At 36.3% G+C, this 21443-nt stretch overlaps 1 protein-coding gene across 1 annotated transcript in view; it reads right to left on the reverse strand.

Annotated features, from left to right (window-relative positions):
* LOC132134161 (thrombospondin type-1 domain-containing protein 4-like) overlaps nt 1-21088 on the reverse strand; it is a 35058-nt gene extending 13970 nt beyond the window's left edge. The window contains exons 1-7 of the mRNA XM_059546944.1: nt 20854-21088; nt 20215-20263; nt 19595-19646; nt 18961-19136; nt 18411-18687; nt 17233-17335; nt 15820-15956 (exon numbers count right to left, since the gene is read on the reverse strand). Of these exons, the coding sequence (XP_059402927.1) occupies nt 15820-15956; nt 17233-17335; nt 18411-18687; nt 18961-19136; nt 19595-19646; nt 20215-20237 (768 nt within the window). The 5' untranslated portion in view covers nt 20238-20263; nt 20854-21088. The remainder of the gene's footprint in view (nt 1-15819; nt 15957-17232; nt 17336-18410; nt 18688-18960; nt 19137-19594; nt 19647-20214; nt 20264-20853) is intronic.
* Between the last annotated feature and the right edge of the window lie 355 nt (nt 21089-21443).

Here is a 21443-nt window from a genome sequence, read left to right on the forward strand (position 1 = left end):
GTACTTACTACATGATTAGGGTTTGACTTGCATGTAATTCTGCATAATATATTGTTACTATAATAGAAGTGACATGTTGTATATGTAACAAGGACACCTTAAAATAAAATAAACTAATTTAATTAAAAAGAATTATGTTCATAGTCTTTGGTCAGTTTTGACTGCCGAAGTAAGTTAAGTAGGATGTAACTCAAATCATATTAACAGATCATATTCATATTAACATTAACATAAATTAAACTAAACATTCAACTGAATACAAACGAAATCATTTCTGCTTATAAAAAAGCTCAAATTATCTTTACAAGTCAAAATATGACCGTCCACACTGTTTGGAAAATATAAACACAAGACATATAAATGATTCTTAATAACCTGTTCTGTGTATCGATATATGCAACATGATCATGTAAAGCCAGTTTCACTTCAAAAGGATGATTTAGGCACACATATAACACTCATATTAGTGTGGAAACATACGAACTGAAGTGAGAATGATCGTCTGAGGAAACTGCAGAGGATGAGAGGAGATGTTCTCCAGCAGCGCTCCAGTCTCAACCAGCCGTGTTCGTAATTGTTTGCGTGTCACATTCCTGTGGAGAGAGAAACTCCTGCGGCTGGGTTCATGTGGACCCCATGTGGAGGACGGGACAGAAGCATGTGTCCTGCACACACACAGATGCACTCTGGGACGTTAAGAGAGCAACCGCAGGCTCATAACGGCCACCGTTTACCGCGGTAAACTCCAGCACTGGAGCCGCTTTAATTACCTTCAGCCTGTGAAACAGCTGACTACCGGTCTGCGACGCACGATACACACACACACACACACACACACACACACACACACACACAGAGAGAACTCAACCAGCACTAGTTCTAGAGCTCAAACTGATCAGCAAGGGTTAAAGTTGTGTGTGTGAGCTGCTCCAGACGTGAATGAGTTCTCACATCATGTGTGTGATTGACTTCACTTCAGCTGGAAAACGCCACACACAGGTGCAGGACTTTTCACACTAGACAGGAAGTAAACAGCCTAGCAACCACACAAGACACCCTAGCAACCACCCACGACTCCCTGAAACAAATGCCTTGATAAATGAATACATCATCTGAAGCTGAATAAATCATCTCTCCATTGATGTGTGGTTTGTTCGGAGAAGACAATATTTGTCTGAGATACAACTATTTGTAAATCAAATCTGAGGGAGCAAAAAAATCTAAATATTGAGAAAATCATCTTTAAAGTTGTTCAAATGAATTCTTAGCCATGCACATTACTAATCAAATGTTACGTTTTGATATATTTACGGTAGGAGATGTACTAAATATCTTCATGGAACATGATCTTTACTTAATATCCTAATGATTTCTGGCATGAAAGAAAAATCTATAATTTTGTCCCATACAGTGTATTGTTGTCTATTTCTACAAATATCCCTGTGTTACTGATCACTGCTTCTGTGACACAGGGACACATATTGTAGTCTGTAACTGATTACAACCATGAAGACAAATGTAGTTAGTAACATAATCTGGGTTACACATGTAGTCGAATGACTTTCTGATTACTTTCGACCAAAATCGTTTATCAAATAGAGTTGAAAGAGATTTTTTCGTACCATGCTGACTACAAAAAACAAACACACAAAGAGAAAAAAATACTCTATTCTTTGTTCTCAATATCATGAAATGCATTAAAGCTTAAATTACAACAGGGTTTCCCAAACGGGGGGGGGGGTGAAATCCAACAGTGAATGAAATCATAAAAATATCACATTCAAATGAATTAGAATTTGTCAGTGTGACAGTAACCAACATCAGAGAATTAAAAACACTAAAACTATATTTTCCACACTAATGCATGCATGTGTGAATTGCACTTTAAACAACAAAAATTTGTGCATTTTAATGCATTTTTAAAGATTGAGACGTAGTTATGCATGACTTATTGACTGATAATTCAAAGGCTAATTAAAATTAATCGTAGCCGAATGACTAGTGGATGGCATGTGCAATTACACAAAAACTGTCCAGAGGTATATAAGTGGTACATTCATTTAGAAAAGACATATAAGATATATATAATCAGATGAACCATTTTCACCCGTTAGACTAGAAAACAGGCAAAAAATCCCACAGATCGCATGTAATAAAAGTCATATTTTTTAATAAACAGGTGGCACAAATGCATCTGACGGTCTGAAGAGAATCAGCTTCGGCTGTGATTTATGGCACATCAGCGAGAGGAAAACGGAAACGAGCCTTAAAGGGTCACGGTTACACCACAAACACACAGCGTCCTCTCGTAAAGATGGCTAAAATAGCCCTGTAACAGCTCTCATTCTTTCATTTCTCAGATCCTGTTATTAAAAGCCCAGCGGTGACATTTAAAAGGCCTCTGTGCAGCGTTTGACATGTTCTTGATGGAAGAGGAAGTGCTGGAGGAAGTGAACGTGGCCTTAGAAAGCATCACACCCAAACACACAATAAACGTCACAGTCTCGCTCAAGGACACTCGTTAAATCAGCATACTTAGCAAACATCAGGAGGATGCATTAAAACTGTCATCCATAGAAGAGCTGACATGACTTTTTTACCATAAGATGAGATCTTGTTTCATTACAGCTGCAAAATTAAATGAATTCAATGTTTTATATATTTGAAATGATCATGTGATAATGCCTATTAAGTATTTTAAAAATGAAAGGTTAATCTCAAATTATTTTCTACTTTTATTGATGGATCTTCATTGATTCGAATCAAAAGATCAGATGATTCATGCGAATCAACCCGACATCAAATGTCCAAAAAAACATAAAAGTAATTATTTTAGCTGGAAATTCAACAACAACAACAAAAAAAGTATTTTATTTTAAATAATCAAGTAAAATGTAAAATTATTTTGATTTTAATCTTAATAGACTTGAATCAAAAGATTCATATCGAATGAAAGAATCAGTCATACATAAAAACAATCTTGACAAAATGACTTTAAACGACGAGTCGGTTTATTTCATTGCAACTATTTTTTTTCTTTTAAGTTTTATATTTTTATATCATCATGTGATAATCCCAATTTTTGTAAAATTCGCTTAATGAAATACAAATGAAAGGTGATTAGTCTGTAATTATTGATGAACGATCAGATGATTCACATCAAATGAATGAAACAAATTCAAAACTAAAGACTCAACAAACAGTCAAACTTGATTTATAAAACACAGTCAGTCTGTAAATTCTGATTGGATGTGAAGTCAATTCAAACATCTGTTTTGCACATTGGTTTAATTAATATTTATGTGGTTAGGCAATATAAAACATCTAAAACATCTGCATCTAACAAACAACCCACCAAAAAATCAGATTAATATTTTGCATCACACATCAATCTCTAAAGCCACAGTATGCAGAATCAGACTGATAACAGTCCAGCTCAAACAAGGTATTTAGGTCACTTAAGATCTTAAAATGCTTGTCTAAATGTGAATGGAAGAAGTGGAAGAAGTGGAAGCAAACATGAAGCACACAGACCTGTGACCACGGCTTGCCCAGAACACGCATCTGCAGACAGACGAGAAGTAGAGCCACGGCTGACAGCATCATGACACGCACACGCTCTCTGTGCGACTGTGTCGTCCTCCTGGAGCGCAGATCACACACACACACACACACACACACACTGAGCGCAGACGTGAAAGCTGAGCCGCTGGAGGAGGAACAGTGGGAACAGAGAGAGAGAGAGAGAGAGACTCAGGGATGACTGAGAGGAACACAAAAGATGAAACTGGTGCTACACGATGACTTCCATATTCATAAACCATTAATACAGTACTCCAAAGTAAAACATTTACAATATTGTCATGGTACTGTGTACAAAAAACATGGTATCACTGTGGGAATGCATGAAAAACTATATTTACATAGCGAAATGTCCAAAAAAACATGAAAGTAATTACTTTAACTATAAAGTACATTTTAAATATTTATGTGACAACATATATTTAAGATGTAAAATTATTTTTATTAGGATTTTGTTGGAGTCAAATCAAAAGATCAGATGATTAATATAAACTGAATGACACAAAAACGTAATCTTTGTCGAAATAGTCTTGAAATGAGTCTTTTTGGTTCATTGTAAATGTTTTATTGTTGCAAATTCAATGAAAAATGTTTTATATTTGAAATAATCGTGAGGATGCCTGTTCAAGCATAATTCATTGATTGCAACGCTTTATAAATGAAAGGTGAATCATCTCAAATGATTTTCTATTTTAATTTTGAAAAAAATACAAATTAAGTTCAAAACTAATGACTCAAAAAGTAAAACTCATAAAACAAACTAAGTAAAAATATATATAGTGCATATTTTAGGATAATGTATCAGTTTTTTTTCTTTTTATAATATTGTTAATTACTTATAGACCTTTTTAGATTTTTTTAATACATTTGTGTGTGTATATATTTATATATATATATTAATAAAACTATTTTAATTCACGCAAATTTCACTTTGCTACCATTATGCAAGAGATGTGCATATAGTATTATAGTATATTATAGTTAGAAAAACGTTATATAACTATTAACTTTTTACTATTTTACCTTTTTATTAGTGTTTTTATATATTTTAAGCATATTTTTTAATAAAAGATGCTTAAAATATTGTGAATTAAATGTTCTACATAAATGCATTTGCCTAGCCTTCATGCGTTCTCCAAAAACATGTCCAAATATTTACAGTTCAGTTTAGTACCATTCTAAAGTTTATAATTACAAACCAGCTTTAAGACTTTCAAAACCTGAAACCCTTCCCTTATGAAAATTAACCATGGTTTTAATACAAATAAAACCAAAAACCATGTATACTATAGTTTAACCATGGTATTTCTATTAAAAGTGTGGTTATACAGATGGTAATCAATACGCCAAAACATGGTTACTACCCTTTTTACTGTAGTAAAGCCATGGTTAAATTTCGTAAGGGTCACATTCTCATCAAGCACTCTCCGCTAACACACCTGACAGCAGCTGTGAGTGTGTCACACACTAAAGCCTGTTAACACTGATGTCTGGAGCTGATGCAAAGAAAACTGCTCTTATATACATGTGGGAAACTGATCAGACAGCACAGGGCCAGACGCATGTAAACGTGGAGGTGAAGGTCACTCAAAATGAGTTTAACAGGCTACTGGCCTCCGCTTCTCCTGAGACGCTTCTGTAAACCATAAAACCAAACCCACTGTTTATAAGAGCAGAACCAAACGTACAGAGTCACAGACCTGAGAGGACAATCAATCACCCTAGCAACCACCCACAACACCTTGGCAGCGATTCAGAACATCCTAACCACATGGCAACACCCTGGAAACAACCAGAACACCCTAGAAATGACATAGCAACACCATGACAACCACTCAAAAAATCATAGCAACCACATGGCAACACCTTGGAAACAACCAGAACACCCTAGAAATGACATAGCAACACCATGACAACCACTCAAAAAATCATAGCAACCACATGGCAACATCTTGGAAACAACCAGAACACCCTAGAAATGACATAGCAACACCATGACAACCACTCAGAAAATCATAGCAACCACATGGCAACACCCTGGAAACAACCAGAACATCCTAGAAATGACATAGCAACACCATGACAACCACTCAAAAAATCATAGCAACCACATGGCAACATCTTGGAAACAACCAGAACACCCTAGAAATGACATAGCAACACCATGACAACCACTCAGAAAATCATAGCAACCACATGGCAACACCCTGGAAACAACCAGAACATCCTAGAAATGGGATAGCAACACCATGCCAACCACTCAGAAATCATAGCAACCACATGGCAACACCCTGGAAACAACCAGAACATCCTAGAAATGGGATAGCAACACCATGCCAACCACTCAGAAAATCATAGCAACCACATGGCAACACCTTGGAATCAACCAGAACACCCTAGAAATGACATAGCAACGCCATGACAACCACTCAAAAAATCTTAGCAACCACATAGAAACGCCTTGGAAACAACCAGGACACACTAGAAATAACATAACAACACCATGACAACCACTCAAAAAATCTTAGCAACGCCTTGAAAACAAACAGGACACACTATAAATGACATAGCAACACCATGACAACCACTCAAAAAATCTTAGCAACCACATAGCAACGCCTTGGAAACAACCAGGACACACTAGAAATGACATAGCAACACCATGACAACCACTCAAAAAATCTTAGCAACCACATAGCAATGCCTTGGAAACAACCAGGACACACTAGAAATGACATAGCAACACCCTGGCAACCACACAGAACAACACAGAAACCACGTAGCAACACCCTGGAAACTACCCAGAACACGCTAGCAACCATGTAGCAACCTCCTGGCAGCACTTTAGCAATTACACAATAATGCAATTAAAACACACTTCACCAACGATTGTGAAACTCACAGAAAAACACCAGGGCAAAGGCTTCTGAATCATCTGCAGCTGCAGCAGAAGTTACATTTCTTACGACTGATACTGGATTCCCAGTGTTATACTGAGGGAAGTGTGTGAAACTAGAGGAGCGAGTGTGTGAACGTTTGCCATCATCAGCCTTTACATTCGGACTGTAATGTGAACCTACAGCCGTAAATCCAGCCCAATGTAAGCAGAACGCGCTGACGGGCTGAACTAACAGCGTGTTGAGATGGCATTATGTTTGCAGCTGCAGACAGACTGAGTTCAGATCGGCCCGGAGAGATGCGCTTGAAGAGCCTCCTGATATCACACGCTCAACAGAAACACACACCACCACCACCACAAACACGCTAGAGACTAGTGCTTTTTAAGACTTTTGAGCAGTAAATATTCAACTAATATACTGTCATATAATAACTAAGGGTATAATATATTTAATAACTAACGTAACCTGTTAACTGTCACCCGTCCCCTCGGTGGGACGCCTACGTTTAATTCACTATATTACAATTAAATCCTAATCTAATCATGACAAACTGTATATCGTTGGAAAGTTCTAAGACTCCTAATTAGATATTTTATCAATCTTTTTTGTTAAAAATTATTAATTAATTTATGGCAAGAGTGCACCCCAAAAACCTACATCATAACAGAAGTTCTGACCTTTGTCAAAAAAAAGTTTTCTCTATCACACTTTAGAAATCATCAGAAATTATATATCACTTGGAAACATAAACCTTCAAAATTCGTCCTTTGAAACCCATTTTAAATTCAAACATTGCATTACCATGAAAATGGTACATCAAAATCATGTTACAAAATGTTTCAGTCATTAATTATAAAAATTTAGGTTTGGATCATGCACTTTCAAGTCTCTGTTCAAAAATATGAGTGAAAGTTAAAATAAGTTTATGCAATGCAATTAATAAGACTAAGTAAATAATACAGCTCATTCTGTATTAAAACAAAACAAATCCATTGATTATATTAAATTTATAATACTGATAGCTGATTTAAATTTGAATATTTTAATAAAAGCAAATGTATAAAAGATATAAAATTAAACCCATTTATTTTTTATTTTACTTAGAACATTTTTTGCTTGCTACTATGGTATATGAAATGTGCTATATAAATAGATTTATATATGCCTTGCAAACATGCATACCCCAAAAACATGGTATTAACATGGTATTAATTTAAATGATGTTTCCATGTTACTTTCCAAGCACATGAGATTTGCACCTTTTTTTGCTTTTATAAATATGTTAGCAGGAGCTCAGTTTGAGCTATGATTGGAAAGTCCCGTTGTTGTGTGACTAGTGGGATTCCCTGCAGTATTTCATCTCGCTCACTCTCATTCAGTGCACAGGCTCCATCACTGATGCTGTCAAGAGCAAGAGCAGTGTTCAGAGCCGTAACTCTTCGCATTTACATTAATGCATCTGGCAGACGCTTTTATCCAAAGAGACTCACATTGCATTAAAAGCATATATTATATAAGTTCACGCATTCCCTGAGTATCAGACCTGTGACTCTGGTATTGTTACTCACATGAACTACAGGAGTGAAGACATCAATATCACTCATTAATAAGTCAATATTATTTATAATGTACTTTTCACAATGTGCATAATTTCAAAGCAGCTTTACAGAAAACTACTGCAGTAATAAAAAGAAAGTCTTTATTTACAGTAGCAGTTCAATAAAAAAGGCAACTTTTTTAATTTGTATTCCTTTTTTTTATTGTGAGATGTTAACTCAGAATTCAGGAAATTGCAAGAAAAAAGTCACAATTGTCAGACATAAATGTACTTGCATTTTTTATAATTTTATTCCATGGCAGAAATAAGCTTAAATGTGAATGCAATGCCATTACATATTATTATACTTTGAAAGGTAAACATTGCTTTAGAAATCAGGGGTATGTCAAGCAAAAAATTTAGGTCACAGGGTTCCAATGACAAAAAAGTTTGGGAACTCCAGCTGTAAAGACACACACACACACACACACACTCCTCTGGCGTTCAGCCACAGCTCAGTGCTCAGTGGGATTCCCTTCATAAAGGCTCTTTCTTTTCTTCAGTGTGTGAAACAGTGAAATTCTATCTCAGGCTCGTCTACAGCTGCAGTTACACTGCTTCAGCATTTACCAACACGCCAAACCGTTGCAGGACAGTAAATGCATCCTAAACACTTGTTTGTTCATCTCTGTGTGAAGTTTTAGCAGATGAAAAATGTGCAAACTCATTAAAAATAGAAAACAAATTTAATTTGGCATATGATGAAAGTGTAACACTTTACAGTAAGCTCCCATTAGTTGCATTAATTAACAACGAGCAATACATCTGTTATAGTACTTATTTATCTTTGCTAACATTAGTTAATACAAATACAACTGGTCATTATTAGCTCATGTAAAGACAAAAATGCAATAAAAAACGTTAGAATAGTGAGATAAAAAGTTGCAATTACCTTTTATAGTTCGTATTCTGTGGCAGAAACAAGGTTTCATAGAAACTACATGCGCACAAAGACAAGAAAACCTATCATTGCCAATAACTACATGAACAGATAACTACAACCTTTTTGTGAGATGTAAAGTCAGAATTGCGAGATGTAAAGTCAGGATTGTGAGATTTAAAGTCAGCATTGTCAGAATCAGAATCAGAAAGAGCTTTATTGCCAAGTATGCTTGCGCATACAAGGAATTTGTTTTAGTGACATAAGCTTCCAGTAAACAGAGACAACAACACACAGGCAAAAAAAAAAAAAAAAAAAAAAAAAAAAAATTTACAGGAGAATTACAAATTGGCAAATAAATAAGTGTATAAACAATTGTGCTATAAATGATAATGGAATAGGATTGAGTGAGATGCAGGAATGTTCTAGGATGGAGGGGTAACAAATAAATATAAGGATATTGCACATTTTTGCATAAGCATAAGTTTAAGTGGGAAACATTTAACTGTTCATGAGGTAGATTGCCTGGGGGAAGAAACTATTCTTGTGCCTTGCTGTTCTGGTATTTGCGGCTCTGAGGCGCCGGCCAGATGGCAAAAGTTCAAAGATGGGGTGACTTGGATGTGAGGGATCCAGAGTGATTTTCTGACTCCTTTTCCTCACTCTGGATGTGTACAGTTCTTGGAGGGTGGGCAGGGGAGCACCAATAATCCTTTCAGCAGTCCGAACAGTTCTCTGTAGTCTTCTGATATCTGATTTTGTAGCTGAACCAAACCAGACAGTAATTGAAGTACACAGGACTGACTCAATGACGGCTGAGTAGAACTAGTTCAGCAGCTCCTGTGGCAGGTTAAACTTCCTCAGCTGGCGAAGGAAGTACAACCTTTGTTGGGCTTTTTTCACAATGGAGCCAATGTGATTGTCCCACTTCAGGTCCTGAGAGATGGTGGTTCCCAGGAATCTGAATGACTCCACTGCAGCCACAGTGCTGTTCATGATGGTGAGTGGGGAAAGTGCAGGGGGTTTCTCCTAAAGTCCACAATCATCTCCACTGTTTTGAGCGTGTTCAGCTCCAGGTTGTTAAGACTGCACCAGACAGCCAGCTGCTCAACCTCTTGTCTGTAAGCAGACTCGTCACCGTCCTGGATGAGGCCGATGACTGTAGTGTCGTCTGCAAACTTCAGGAGCTTGACAGAGGGGTCTTTAGAGGTGCAGTTGTTGGTGTACAGGGAGAAGAGCAGAGGGGAGAGAACACATCCCTGAGGGGCACCAGTGTTGGTGGAGCAGCTGTTTGACATGAATTTCCCCAGTCTCACTAACTGTTGCCTATCTGTCAGAAAGCTGGTGATCCACTGACAGATAGAGCTTTACATTGTGAGATGTAAAGTCAGGATTGTGAGATTTAAAGTCAGAATTGCGAGATGTAAATTCTGATTGAAAGATGTAGAGAGAATTGCGAGATTTAAAGTCAGAACTGTGAGGTGTAAAGTCAGAATTGTGAGAAATAAAGATAGAACTGTGAGATTTAAAGTCAGAATTGTAAGTTGTAAAGTCAGAATTGCGAGGTGTAAAGTCAGTATTGAGAGAAATAAAGTCTGAATTGTGAAATGTAAAGTCAGTTTTGCGAGATGTGAAGTCAGAACTGTGTGATATAAAGACAGAATTGCAAGATGTATAGTAAGAACTGTCAGATGTAAAGTCAGAATTGCAAGATTTAAAGTCAGAACTGTGAGATGTAAAGTCAGGATTGTGAGATGTAAAGTCAGGATTGTGAGATTTAAAGTCAGGTTTGTGAGATGTAAAGTCAGGATTGTGAGATGTAAAGTCAAGATTGTGAGATGTAAAGTCAGGATTGTGAGATGTAAAGTCAAGATTGTGAGATGTAAAGTCAGAATTGTGAGATTTAAAGTCAGAATTGCGAGATGTACAGTCAGAATTGTGAGATTTAAAGTCAGGATTGTGAGATGTAAAGTCAGGATTGTGAGATGTAAAGTCAGGATTGTGAGATTTAAAGTCAGAATTGCGAGATGTAAATTCTGATTGAAAGATGTAGAGAGAATTGCGAGATTTAAAGTCAGAACTGTGAGGTGTAAAGTCAGAATTGTGAGAAATAAAGATAGAACTGTGAGATTTAAAGTCAGAATTGTAAGTTGTAAAGTCAGAATTGCGAGGTGTAAAGTCAGTATTGAGAGAAATAAAGTCTGAATTGTGAAATGTAAAGTCAGTTTTGCGAGATGTAAAGTCAGAACTGTGTGATATAAAGACAGAATTGCAAGATGTATAGTAAGAACTGTCAGATGTAAAGTCAGAATTGCAAGATTTAAAGTCAGAACTGTGAGATGTAAAGTCAGGATTGTGAGATGTAAAGTCAGGATTGTGAGATGTAAAGTCAGGATTGTGAGATTTAAAGTCAGGATTGTGAGATGTAGAGTCAGGATTGTGAGATGTAAAGTCAAGATTGTGAGATGTAAAGTCAGGATTGTGAGATGTAAAGTCAAGATTGTGAGATGTAAAGTCAGAATTGTGAGATGTAAAGTCAGGATTGTGAGATATAAAGTCAGGATTGTGAGATTTCAAGTCAGGATTGTGAGATTTAAAGTCAGGATTGTGAGATGTAAAGTCAGGATTGCGAGATGTAAATTCGGATTGAAAGATGTAAAGTCAGAATTGCGAGATGTAAAGTCAAGATTGCGAGATGTAAAGTCAAGATTGTGAGATGTAAAGTCAGAATTGTGAGATGTAAAGTCAGGATTGTGAGATGTAAAGTCAAGATTGTGAGATTTAAAGTCAGGATTGTGAGATGTAAAGTCAGGATTGTGAGATTTAAAGTCAGAACTGTGAGATGTAAAGTCAGGATTGTGAGATGTAAAGTCAAGATTGTGAGATTTAAAGTCAGGATTGTGAGATGTAAAGTCAGGATTGTGAGATTTAAAGTCAGGATTGTGAGATGTAAAGTCAGGATTGTGAGATGTAAAGTCAAGATTGTGAGATGTAAAGTCAGGATTGTGAGATGTAAAGTCAAGATTGTGAGATGTAAAGTCAGAATTGTGAGATTTAAAGTCAGAATTGCGAGATGTACAGTCAGAATTGTGAGATTTAAAGTCAGGATTGTGAGATGTAAAGTCAGGATTGTGAGATTTAAAGTCAGAATTGCGAGATGTAAATTCTGATTGAAAGATGTAGAGAGAATTGCGAGATTTAAAGTCAGAACTGTGAGGTGTAAAGTCAGAATTGTGAGAAATAAAGATAGAACTGTGAGATTTAAAGTCAGAATTGTAAGTTGTAAAGTCAGAATTGCGAGGTGTAAAGTCAGTATTGAGAGAAATAAAGTCTGAATTGTGAAATGTAAAGTCAGTTTTGAGAGATGTAAAGTCAGAACTGTGTGATATAAAGACAGAATTGCAAGATGTATAGTAAGAACTGTCAGATGTAAAGTCAGAATTGCAAGATTTAAAGTCAGAACTGTGAGATGTAAAGTCAGGATTGTGAGATGTAAAGTCAGGATTGTGAGATTTAAAGTCAGGATTGTGAGATGTAAAGTCAGGATTGTGAGATGTAAAGTCAAGATTGTGAGATGTAAAGTCAGGATTGTGAGATGTAAAGTCAAGATTGTGAGATGTAAAGTCAGAATTGTGAGATGTAAAGTCAGGATTGTGAGATATAAAGTCAGGATTGTGAGATTTCAAGTCAGGATTGTGAGATTTAAAGTCAGGATTGTGAGATGTAAAGTCAGGATTGCGAGATGTAAATTCGGATTGAAAGATGTAAAGTCAGAATTGCGAGATGTAAAGTCAAGATTGCGAGATGTAAAGTCAAGATTGTGAGATGTAAAGTCAGAATTGTGAGATGTAAAGTCAGGATTGTGAGATGTAAAGTCAAGATTGTGAGATTTAAAGTCAGGATTGTGAGATGTAAAGTCAGGATTGTGAGATTTAAAGTCAGAACTGTGAGATGTAAAGTCAGAATTGCGAGATGTAAATTCGGATTGAAAGATGTAAAGTCAGAATTGCGAGGTGTAAAGTCAAGATTGCGAGATGTAAAGTCAAGATTGTGAGATGTAAAGTCAGAATTGTGAGATGTAAAGTCAGGATTGTGAGATGTAAAGTCAGGATTGTGAGATTTAAAGTCAGAACTGTGAGATGTAAAGTCAGAACTGTGAGATGTAAAGTCAGAACTGTGAGATGTAAAGTCAGAACTGTGAGATGTAAAGTCAGGATTGTGAGATGTAAAGTCAAGATTGTGAGATTTAAAGTCAGAACTGTGAGATGTAAAGTCAGAACTGTGAGATGTAAAGTCAGAACTGTGAGATGTAAAGTCAGGATTGTGAGATGTAAAGTCAAGATTGTGAGATTTAAAGTCAGAACTGTGAGATGTAAAGTCAGAATTGTGAGATGTAAAGTCAGGATTGTGAGATTTAAAGTCAGAGCTGTGAGATGTCGAGAGAATTTTGAGATGTAAAGTCAAGATTGTGAGATGTAAAGTCAGAACTGTGAGATGTAAAGTCAGAACTGTGAGATGTAAAGTCAGAATTGTGAGATGTAAAGTCAAGATTGTGAGATGTAAAGTCAGAACTGTGAGATGTCGAGAGAATTGTGAGATTTAAAGTCAGAACTGTGAGATGTAAAGTCAGAATTGCGAGATGGAAATAAAAAATCGTGAGATGTAAGGTCAGAATTGAATGAGGGAAAGTCTAAATAGCAAGAAAATATTTTTATAATTGTGAAATAAAAAATTGCAATTACATTTTTTAGTTTTTATTCTGTGGCAGAAACAAGGTTTCATTAAAACTACATGCACACAGACAAGAAAACCTGTTTATACCAAACAACTACATACACAAATATCTACAAATTCCCTGACAAGTACAACATTCTCATACAGTGATCAAGTTTCTAATATATTTACACAGAAACTGATGATCATATTTGCTGAGTTCCAAATGCTCACTGAATAATGTTTTGGAAAAGTCACTCTAAATCCGACCCAAACAGTGTTCCAGCCAACATATCTAAATGTCAAGGCTAATGCGGTGGATTTGTTGTATGTAACCTTCATCCCATCACAGATCCTCCTCGTTACCCGAGGAAGAGATCTTAAACCTCTGGATTTGTCGACTGATCTCCGTCAGCTGTCAGAAGAATTCAAAGCATCTGAGAGAAATGCCACAAAACAACCTACAGAGTCGGAATCGAACCGTCACCGCATTATTTAACCTTTGCATGTTGGCAGTGGCATGTGCAGCTTGTTAATGCGGCGTCTGTGTTACATCTTATTTCTGCAGGATTTGTTGAAGTGACATGTCTGAAAAAAAGCACAGCTGGACGACAGGCAGATTCCGGAGCGCTGAAAGCGTGTCTAATTCACTCACAAACACAAAAGATCCTCCGGCTCAGACAGCCGGCAACTGTTGTGCGTCTGACAGTCTTTACATGCAGGATGTGGCACACCGCTCTGAACTCTGGGTAATTAACTCTTACCCGAAAAACAGATAACAGAAGATCGGATGAAATAGCAGAACTATATATCTGTAGAAGAGCTTCAATACGGATGACAAAGAGGATCGACAACACATGACTTAAATTCTGTTCTCATGAAGAAATCGAGACACTATTGCATTTTTTATTACATTTTTAATTGACTTATTTTTTACATTTTCAGTTTTAATTTTAATATTCAATTTATATAAATTTTCTTCTGTTTTTGTTATTTTATTAGTTTTTTTTATGTATCTTTTATTCGTTTTATTTCAGTTTTAGTTACTTTAGTACATCAAATAAATGAAAAATGTTGGCAACTAGTTTATATTTTATTTTATTTCACTTAGCACAAATGTTTATAATGATTTTATTTTGAATCAACTCTAATATCTCTGTATCACACCTGAACAATAAGAAGCTTGTTCCTATGACACTTTCATATGACACACTTTTTATTTTACCCATAATTCTCATTACTGTAATGCAATAATGAAAATCATCCTGTTTTTGGTAACAATTTACAATAAAGTCACATTTGTTAACTAGTTAATTAGTAAATGCATTAGTTAACATGAACGAACGATGATAAAAATAATTCACTTATACCTGATTGAAAAGTGTCCTGTTTACAGTGTAATTATGCATTTAAGTACTGAGTAATATTAATTAACTACATATACTTACTATATGGTTAGATTTAGGATGTAATTATAATGCATAATTAATTGTTATTATAATTGTAAGTACATGTAACATGGACACCTTAAAATAAAGTGTTACCTATATTTCCTAAAGCATTTATTAATCTTTATGATAAATGAATAAATAGTATTAAAAAATAACAAATACAACATTAAAAATGTATTGTTGAAAATCATTTTGATTACAATCAATAAATGATTTAGAAATTTTTGTTCATTGCTAGTTCATCTTAACTAACATCCTAACAAATAAAACCTTATTGTAAAGTGTTACCATGTTTTCATATAAATCAGCATTTAAAAAAATGTACATTACAAGCTGAATAATATATCAATGTTTACATTATTTACAGTATGATGCTGATACTTTGAGGCTATAAATGACATAAGATCAACTGACTGTAAATGACAGGAAGCAGCCAGAGAATAACAGCTGTGTGATGTTTTATCTCCATTGATCTCTACTGCCCTCCACTGCACAAACACAGCACAGCAGCTCCAGCATTTATTACTGTGCTGCATATGAAACCATAAGCTCTGTGCACAAGCAGAAGCATGCTACTCATTAACTAATACACTTACTTTGCATATCTGATTCAGTATAGTATATAAATGTCTAAGACGAGCATGTCAAAAAATGACACCTGGAAGTATAATAGTGCAGTGAGTATCTGATTCCTACCTGACACTGTCCTGCCACACACACAGATGTCTGGTTCTGTCCACACGGTGTGCCATCCATGACTCTGTCCGCCTGACGCACGTAGAAACGGAAGCCGACGGCGCGGCAATTGAGCTCACAGCTCTGCTCGCTGGAAACTGATCAAAACATAAGAGACGCAATCAACTACCCCAAACCATATTGTATCTGATCAGCGGCTTCTCATTAATGAGTCAATGTGATTTTTTTTGTTACCATGTAATTATTGCATTTTTTATAACCTGAAAATTTAGATTGTTTTTGAAATTTCAAATCACACATAAACCACAAATTCAAAAGAGCATATAATCTGAGAATTACCAGTATTACTCTCATTGGAACAAATGGAATTTAATTATATTTATGTGAATTTATAACTCATAATTGCTCAAAAGCACTGAAATCTATATGAAACCTACATTTTGAGATAAAACGTCATCGAAACTACATAAATAATACTTATTATTAGAAAAGTTTCCAAATAAAATAAAGTGCTTTTGCTTGAATAAACCTTCACCCTTAGATTAAAAAAAATTTACATTTATAATTTTACAAAAAGTATTTTTGGCACTAATTGTACTCCATACATACCTGGGTCAAAATGACCTAAACATGAAATGTGTTAAATATATATATATATTAAAAAAAAAAGGTTTTAAAATCTCTTAATAAAAATAATTAATAATTTTTATTTTGAGGGTCTTAAAGTGTTTGCAAAGTTTTTTCCTCTTACTAAAATATATATATAGATATCTCTCTTCTGGGTCAAAACGGACCCGAATTGTGTTATCAGGGTAAAATCACTGAGTCTGAACAGAATCAGACGTCTGTAATGATTCACAGTAGCCACAAGAGAAAAGGTGAAATAAACTAGAAGAAGTCCAAAAAATACATGAGAATTCTCCGTGTTGAAAAGAAACTTGTTTGTCATTAAGACAACACTTTGGCACGACTCAACTGTTGGCTCATCTATCGCCTGTGGGTAGAAGAATATTCCACACAAACCATAAACATAAGTGAATATGAATCAAACACTGGCGCAGTTTCACAGTTCATAAATCAGATCTGTTTCGAGGAGAACGTTCACTGTCGCACAGGATCTGACATGCTGGGAAAATCCAAGGCAGCACAAATTAACTGCAACTTTAATTACAACATGATCATTAGAGCTAATTAACAACACAAATATGTGTGTAATTCAGGAGGTTTCTACTCAGGGTTTCTGACAAAAACAGATTTGGACAGATTTTTTAAAATGTTTTTGAAATAAGTTTCTTTACTCATTAATGCTGCATTTATTTGCTTTAAAAAATACAGTAAACATGGTAATATTTTTAAATATTACAACAATTTATGTCAGCTCATTCATGTCATGAACTGAGAGAATCTGCTCACCGTCATTAAAAGGTTCCCACTGGTAGAATCGGCCCATGAAGAGCTGTGTGTTGAAGGCGGAGCATTGCAGCTCTCTGATTGGTCCGCTGGGTGACGGACAGGCCTGTCAATTCATAAACACACACTGCTTTTAGTTTTGCATCTCTTCAGTGTTTTCAAACAGCATTAGTTCCCTTTAGAAGCTGAAACTAAACACTGTGGCATGAACGTTTGTGCTGCTGTAAAAAGTGTGTGAATATTTCATGAGTCGAACCCCTTTGAAAAGCCCTTTTCCTGGGTGTATGATGACCCTTAAAAGTTAAATGTAATGTGAAAAGCCAATAGATATTAAGGTTTCACCTTATTCTGATAAAACACTTTAGACATGCTACTAACTGTACGTAACTTTGCAACTACATGTCAACTTACTCATTAATTTGCAACTACGTCAACAAATTTACATTCACTTACATTTAAACTTGTTAATTTGCAACTACATGTCAACAAATTCTCTCATTTGTAACTACATCAACAAATTTATATACACTTACACGTAAAACGTTTTAATTTGCAACTATATGTCAACTAAATCTCATTAATTTTTAACTACATGTCAACAAATTTGCAACTACGTCAACTCTTATTCAATTGCAACTAGGCCACATGTCAACAAATTAATTTGCAATCAACAAATTTACTTTCATTTACATGTCAAGTAACTGTTGTTAATTTGCAACTACATATAAACTAATGTATTAATTTGCATGTCAACAAATTCTCTCATTTGTAACTACATGTCAGCAAACTTACATTCATTTAACATCAACTTACTATTGTTAATTTACAACTACATGTCAATTAACTCATAACTTTGCACTTAAATGTCAACGAGTTTTTTTTTAAACACTTCAACAAATTCTCTTTAGTTTGCAACCACGTCAACAAACTCTCGTTCATTTGTAACTACATGTCAACTCACTCATTAATACGCAACAAATTCTCAATATTTGTATTTAAATGTCCATCAAAAGTGTTAGAAGATATTAAGCAGACAGGCTACTAATATCTCTAACGACTGCTAGATGGCATGCAGTTGCAAGGTTACTCTATAGTTAGCAGAATGTCTGAAGTGTTACCAGCATTAACAGATGTATACTGCACATGACGGTATAATCGGGGTGTTTCTCTGCAGATGTTACCGTGCTGTTGCAGATCTTGTGCCGGTTCGGGGCTCCAGGGCAGGTGTTTGGTGTTAGGCTCTGCACTGCAGCTGTGTTCATCAGCGCTCGGGTGTGTTGGGCACGGCTGTTTTGATACGGGCTTCTCTGATGAGTCCTGTAACTCCGCTGTGGGACGTTTGATGCTGATCGTCTCTGTTTGTGTGACGTTCGGCTGGATTCTTTCTGTAGAGGCGTTGAATATGGCATCCTGCCGTATCCGTACACCCCTGGACTGATGCGGCTACTGTTCGCTCGCCTTCAATAGATCGAGGAAATATAGGGGAAATAGCTTTAGTAACTCTTTTGTGAGCACCTCATGCTGCTCCAGTGGATGTGATATATGTTATAAGCTAACTTAGGGGTTCATGAGTTTCTGTGAATGAATTTCTGAAGATCATGTGACACTGACTGACTGGAGTAAAGATGCTGAATATACAGCTGTGCATCACAGAAATAAGTTACTCTTTAACAGAGATTCACACAGAAAACAGCTGTTTTACATCACAATAATATATTGCATCCATCATACCTCCATCCAGACGTGCCGAGGCCCAGGCGTCTCTGGTTCGGTGTGTTCTGTGCTGCTGGAGACTGCGTCAGACAGACTCTGGTCTGTTCCTGAACTCCTCGGCCACAGGAGCGCGAACACTCGCCCCACTCGCCCCAGGAGCTCCACGACCTCGACGCCGCTCCTTCAGAACCGCTCTGGATCTGAGCACGTGTGGCGGCGTATCATGTACATGAAGAGGAAACAAAATGACACTCAGACTGTCAATCAACAGCTGACGGCCAATCAGAGGGCAGAGGGCGTGACCTCACTCAGCTGGACCCTAAAACTCATTCTCAGGGTCAGCGAGAGGTCAGACAGCTGGAGCACATGTGATCACTCTCACTATGACAGCACGTTCTCCTCTCTGGAGATGCTTCATATTTACAGAAGTCCATGTGGTTTTGATTTCCGATTTGTGACACTTTGAGTTCTGATGTGGAATATTCCTCCAGTAAAATGAAAAATAAGAGGGACGGAATAATTTCAATAAAACTGATGCTAAACACTGTGTCAGTAATTGACCTGCCATCAGCCAGTGATGTACAAATGTGATTTTGGACACTTGTTTCCACAATTAAATAGATAAAGTGTTTTCCCTTTATATTAGTCTTACCTGCCTTGTTGTCTGATGACACATGAAGATCGGCAACAGAACCACAGCAACACTAAAAACACAAAATGACAAGAGTCACTAAGGCAGATAAAGTCTCTTCTGCTCACTGCATTTATTTGATTAAAAATACATTAAAATTGTTAAATATTTTTAGAATTTAATATAACTGTTCTGTGTGAATCTGTGTTAAAGTGTAATGTATTTCTGTGATGCTCCGCTGTATTTTCAGCATCATTCCTCCAGTCTTCAGTGTCACATGATCTTCAGAAATCAGAATAATATGATGATTTACTGCTCGAGAAACATTTCTGATTATTATCAGTGTTGAACACAGTTGTGCTGCTCAATATTTTTGTGGAAACTGTCATGCATTTTGTTTTTCAGGATTCACAGATGAACAGAAAGTTCAGAAGAACAGCATTTATTTGAAATAGACATCTTTTGTTACATTATAAAAGTATTTGCGGTCACTTTGGATCAATTTAATGTGTCGTTGCTGAATAAAAGCATTAATTTATTATATGTTGCATAGAGGGTTAATGCTTTTATTCAGCAAGGACACATTAAATGTATTCAAAGTGACAGTTAAATGCTAAATGTGTAAACACAATGTTCTTCACCTGATGTTCAGAGCCGCTCTCATACTGAAGACTGACTGCAGTGCTGCACCTGTACACACACACACACACACACACACACACACCTGTGCATGTCGTCAGATGTCACTCAAGTTCAAACGCATGTGGTTCTCTTTTTAGACGTCGGCTGACCTTTGACCCGACCCTCTGACCTCTGCAGCTGCTGGTCCAAGTGTGTGTAGGAATGAGTAACAAGACCTTCATGAAGATTTGTGATATTACAGGAGTTATTAACTTACAGTAAAGTTAGGGATAGTTGCATACATTTATGTATAATTAAGCGTTATTACTACAGTGAGTGTAATAAAGCCACAGTAAAGTGAAGTCATACATAACTTGTATGTGGATATGTTTCCCTGATGTATTATTACCTAAAATTACCAGTGCTACATGAATACAGTAATAGTGCATATTAAAGTATGGTTTAACTATGTAAGTATGTGTCTATACTGTACAAACGTTAACCCTTTAGGTTCATGAAAATATATATATATATAAATACATGTATTATAGCTCCTGTATATCACAGTTAAATGATAGAAACACCACGCTACTCTGTGTTGGTGGCTGACAGAGTGTGTGTGGTAATAGTGTGGTAAAAGAGCAGTAAAAGAGCAGTACCCGTTGAGCTCCAGCTGTTCTAATGGTGAACGCGTTGATGCATCGTGACGCGTCCTGACGCGCGTAATCCAGCGCGTTCATTAATCATCCAGCAGCTCACGCGTCGCTCATTAGCAATAATCTCCATCATTAATGACTTTAACCCTCTTCAGATGCGATGTTTATACTCCAGTGAAAGTTTCTCCGTCAGAGATCCGAGCAGAGACGAGGCGCTCAAAGACAAAACGAGTGTGTGTGTGTGTGTGTGTGTGTGTGTGAGAGAGAGAGAGAGAGAGAGAGAGAGTGTGTGTGTGAGAGACAGAGAGAGAGAGAGAGAGTGTGTGTGAGAGAGAGAGAGAGAGAGAGAGGGAGAGTGTGTGTGAGAGAGAGAGAGAGAGTGTGTGTGTGTGTGTGTGTGTGTGAGAGAGAGAGAGAGAGAGAGGCTGAACCCTCCTTTCCATTTACACTTGCTTTCTGTTTACATTTAAACAAAGGTGAACAATATTTTGTTTGTCTCTCCAACTAAATTCAGGTCAGTCAAACTTTTTCCACTATTTTTATTAATCAGTAAAATACAAAAAATTAATCAGTGCTCAGGAAAGATCATAAGG

This window comes from Carassius carassius, unplaced genomic scaffold, assembly GCF_963082965.1.
Source record: "Carassius carassius unplaced genomic scaffold, fCarCar2.1 SCAFFOLD_93, whole genome shotgun sequence".
NCBI classification, from domain to species: Eukaryota; Metazoa; Chordata; class Actinopteri; order Cypriniformes; family Cyprinidae; genus Carassius; species Carassius carassius.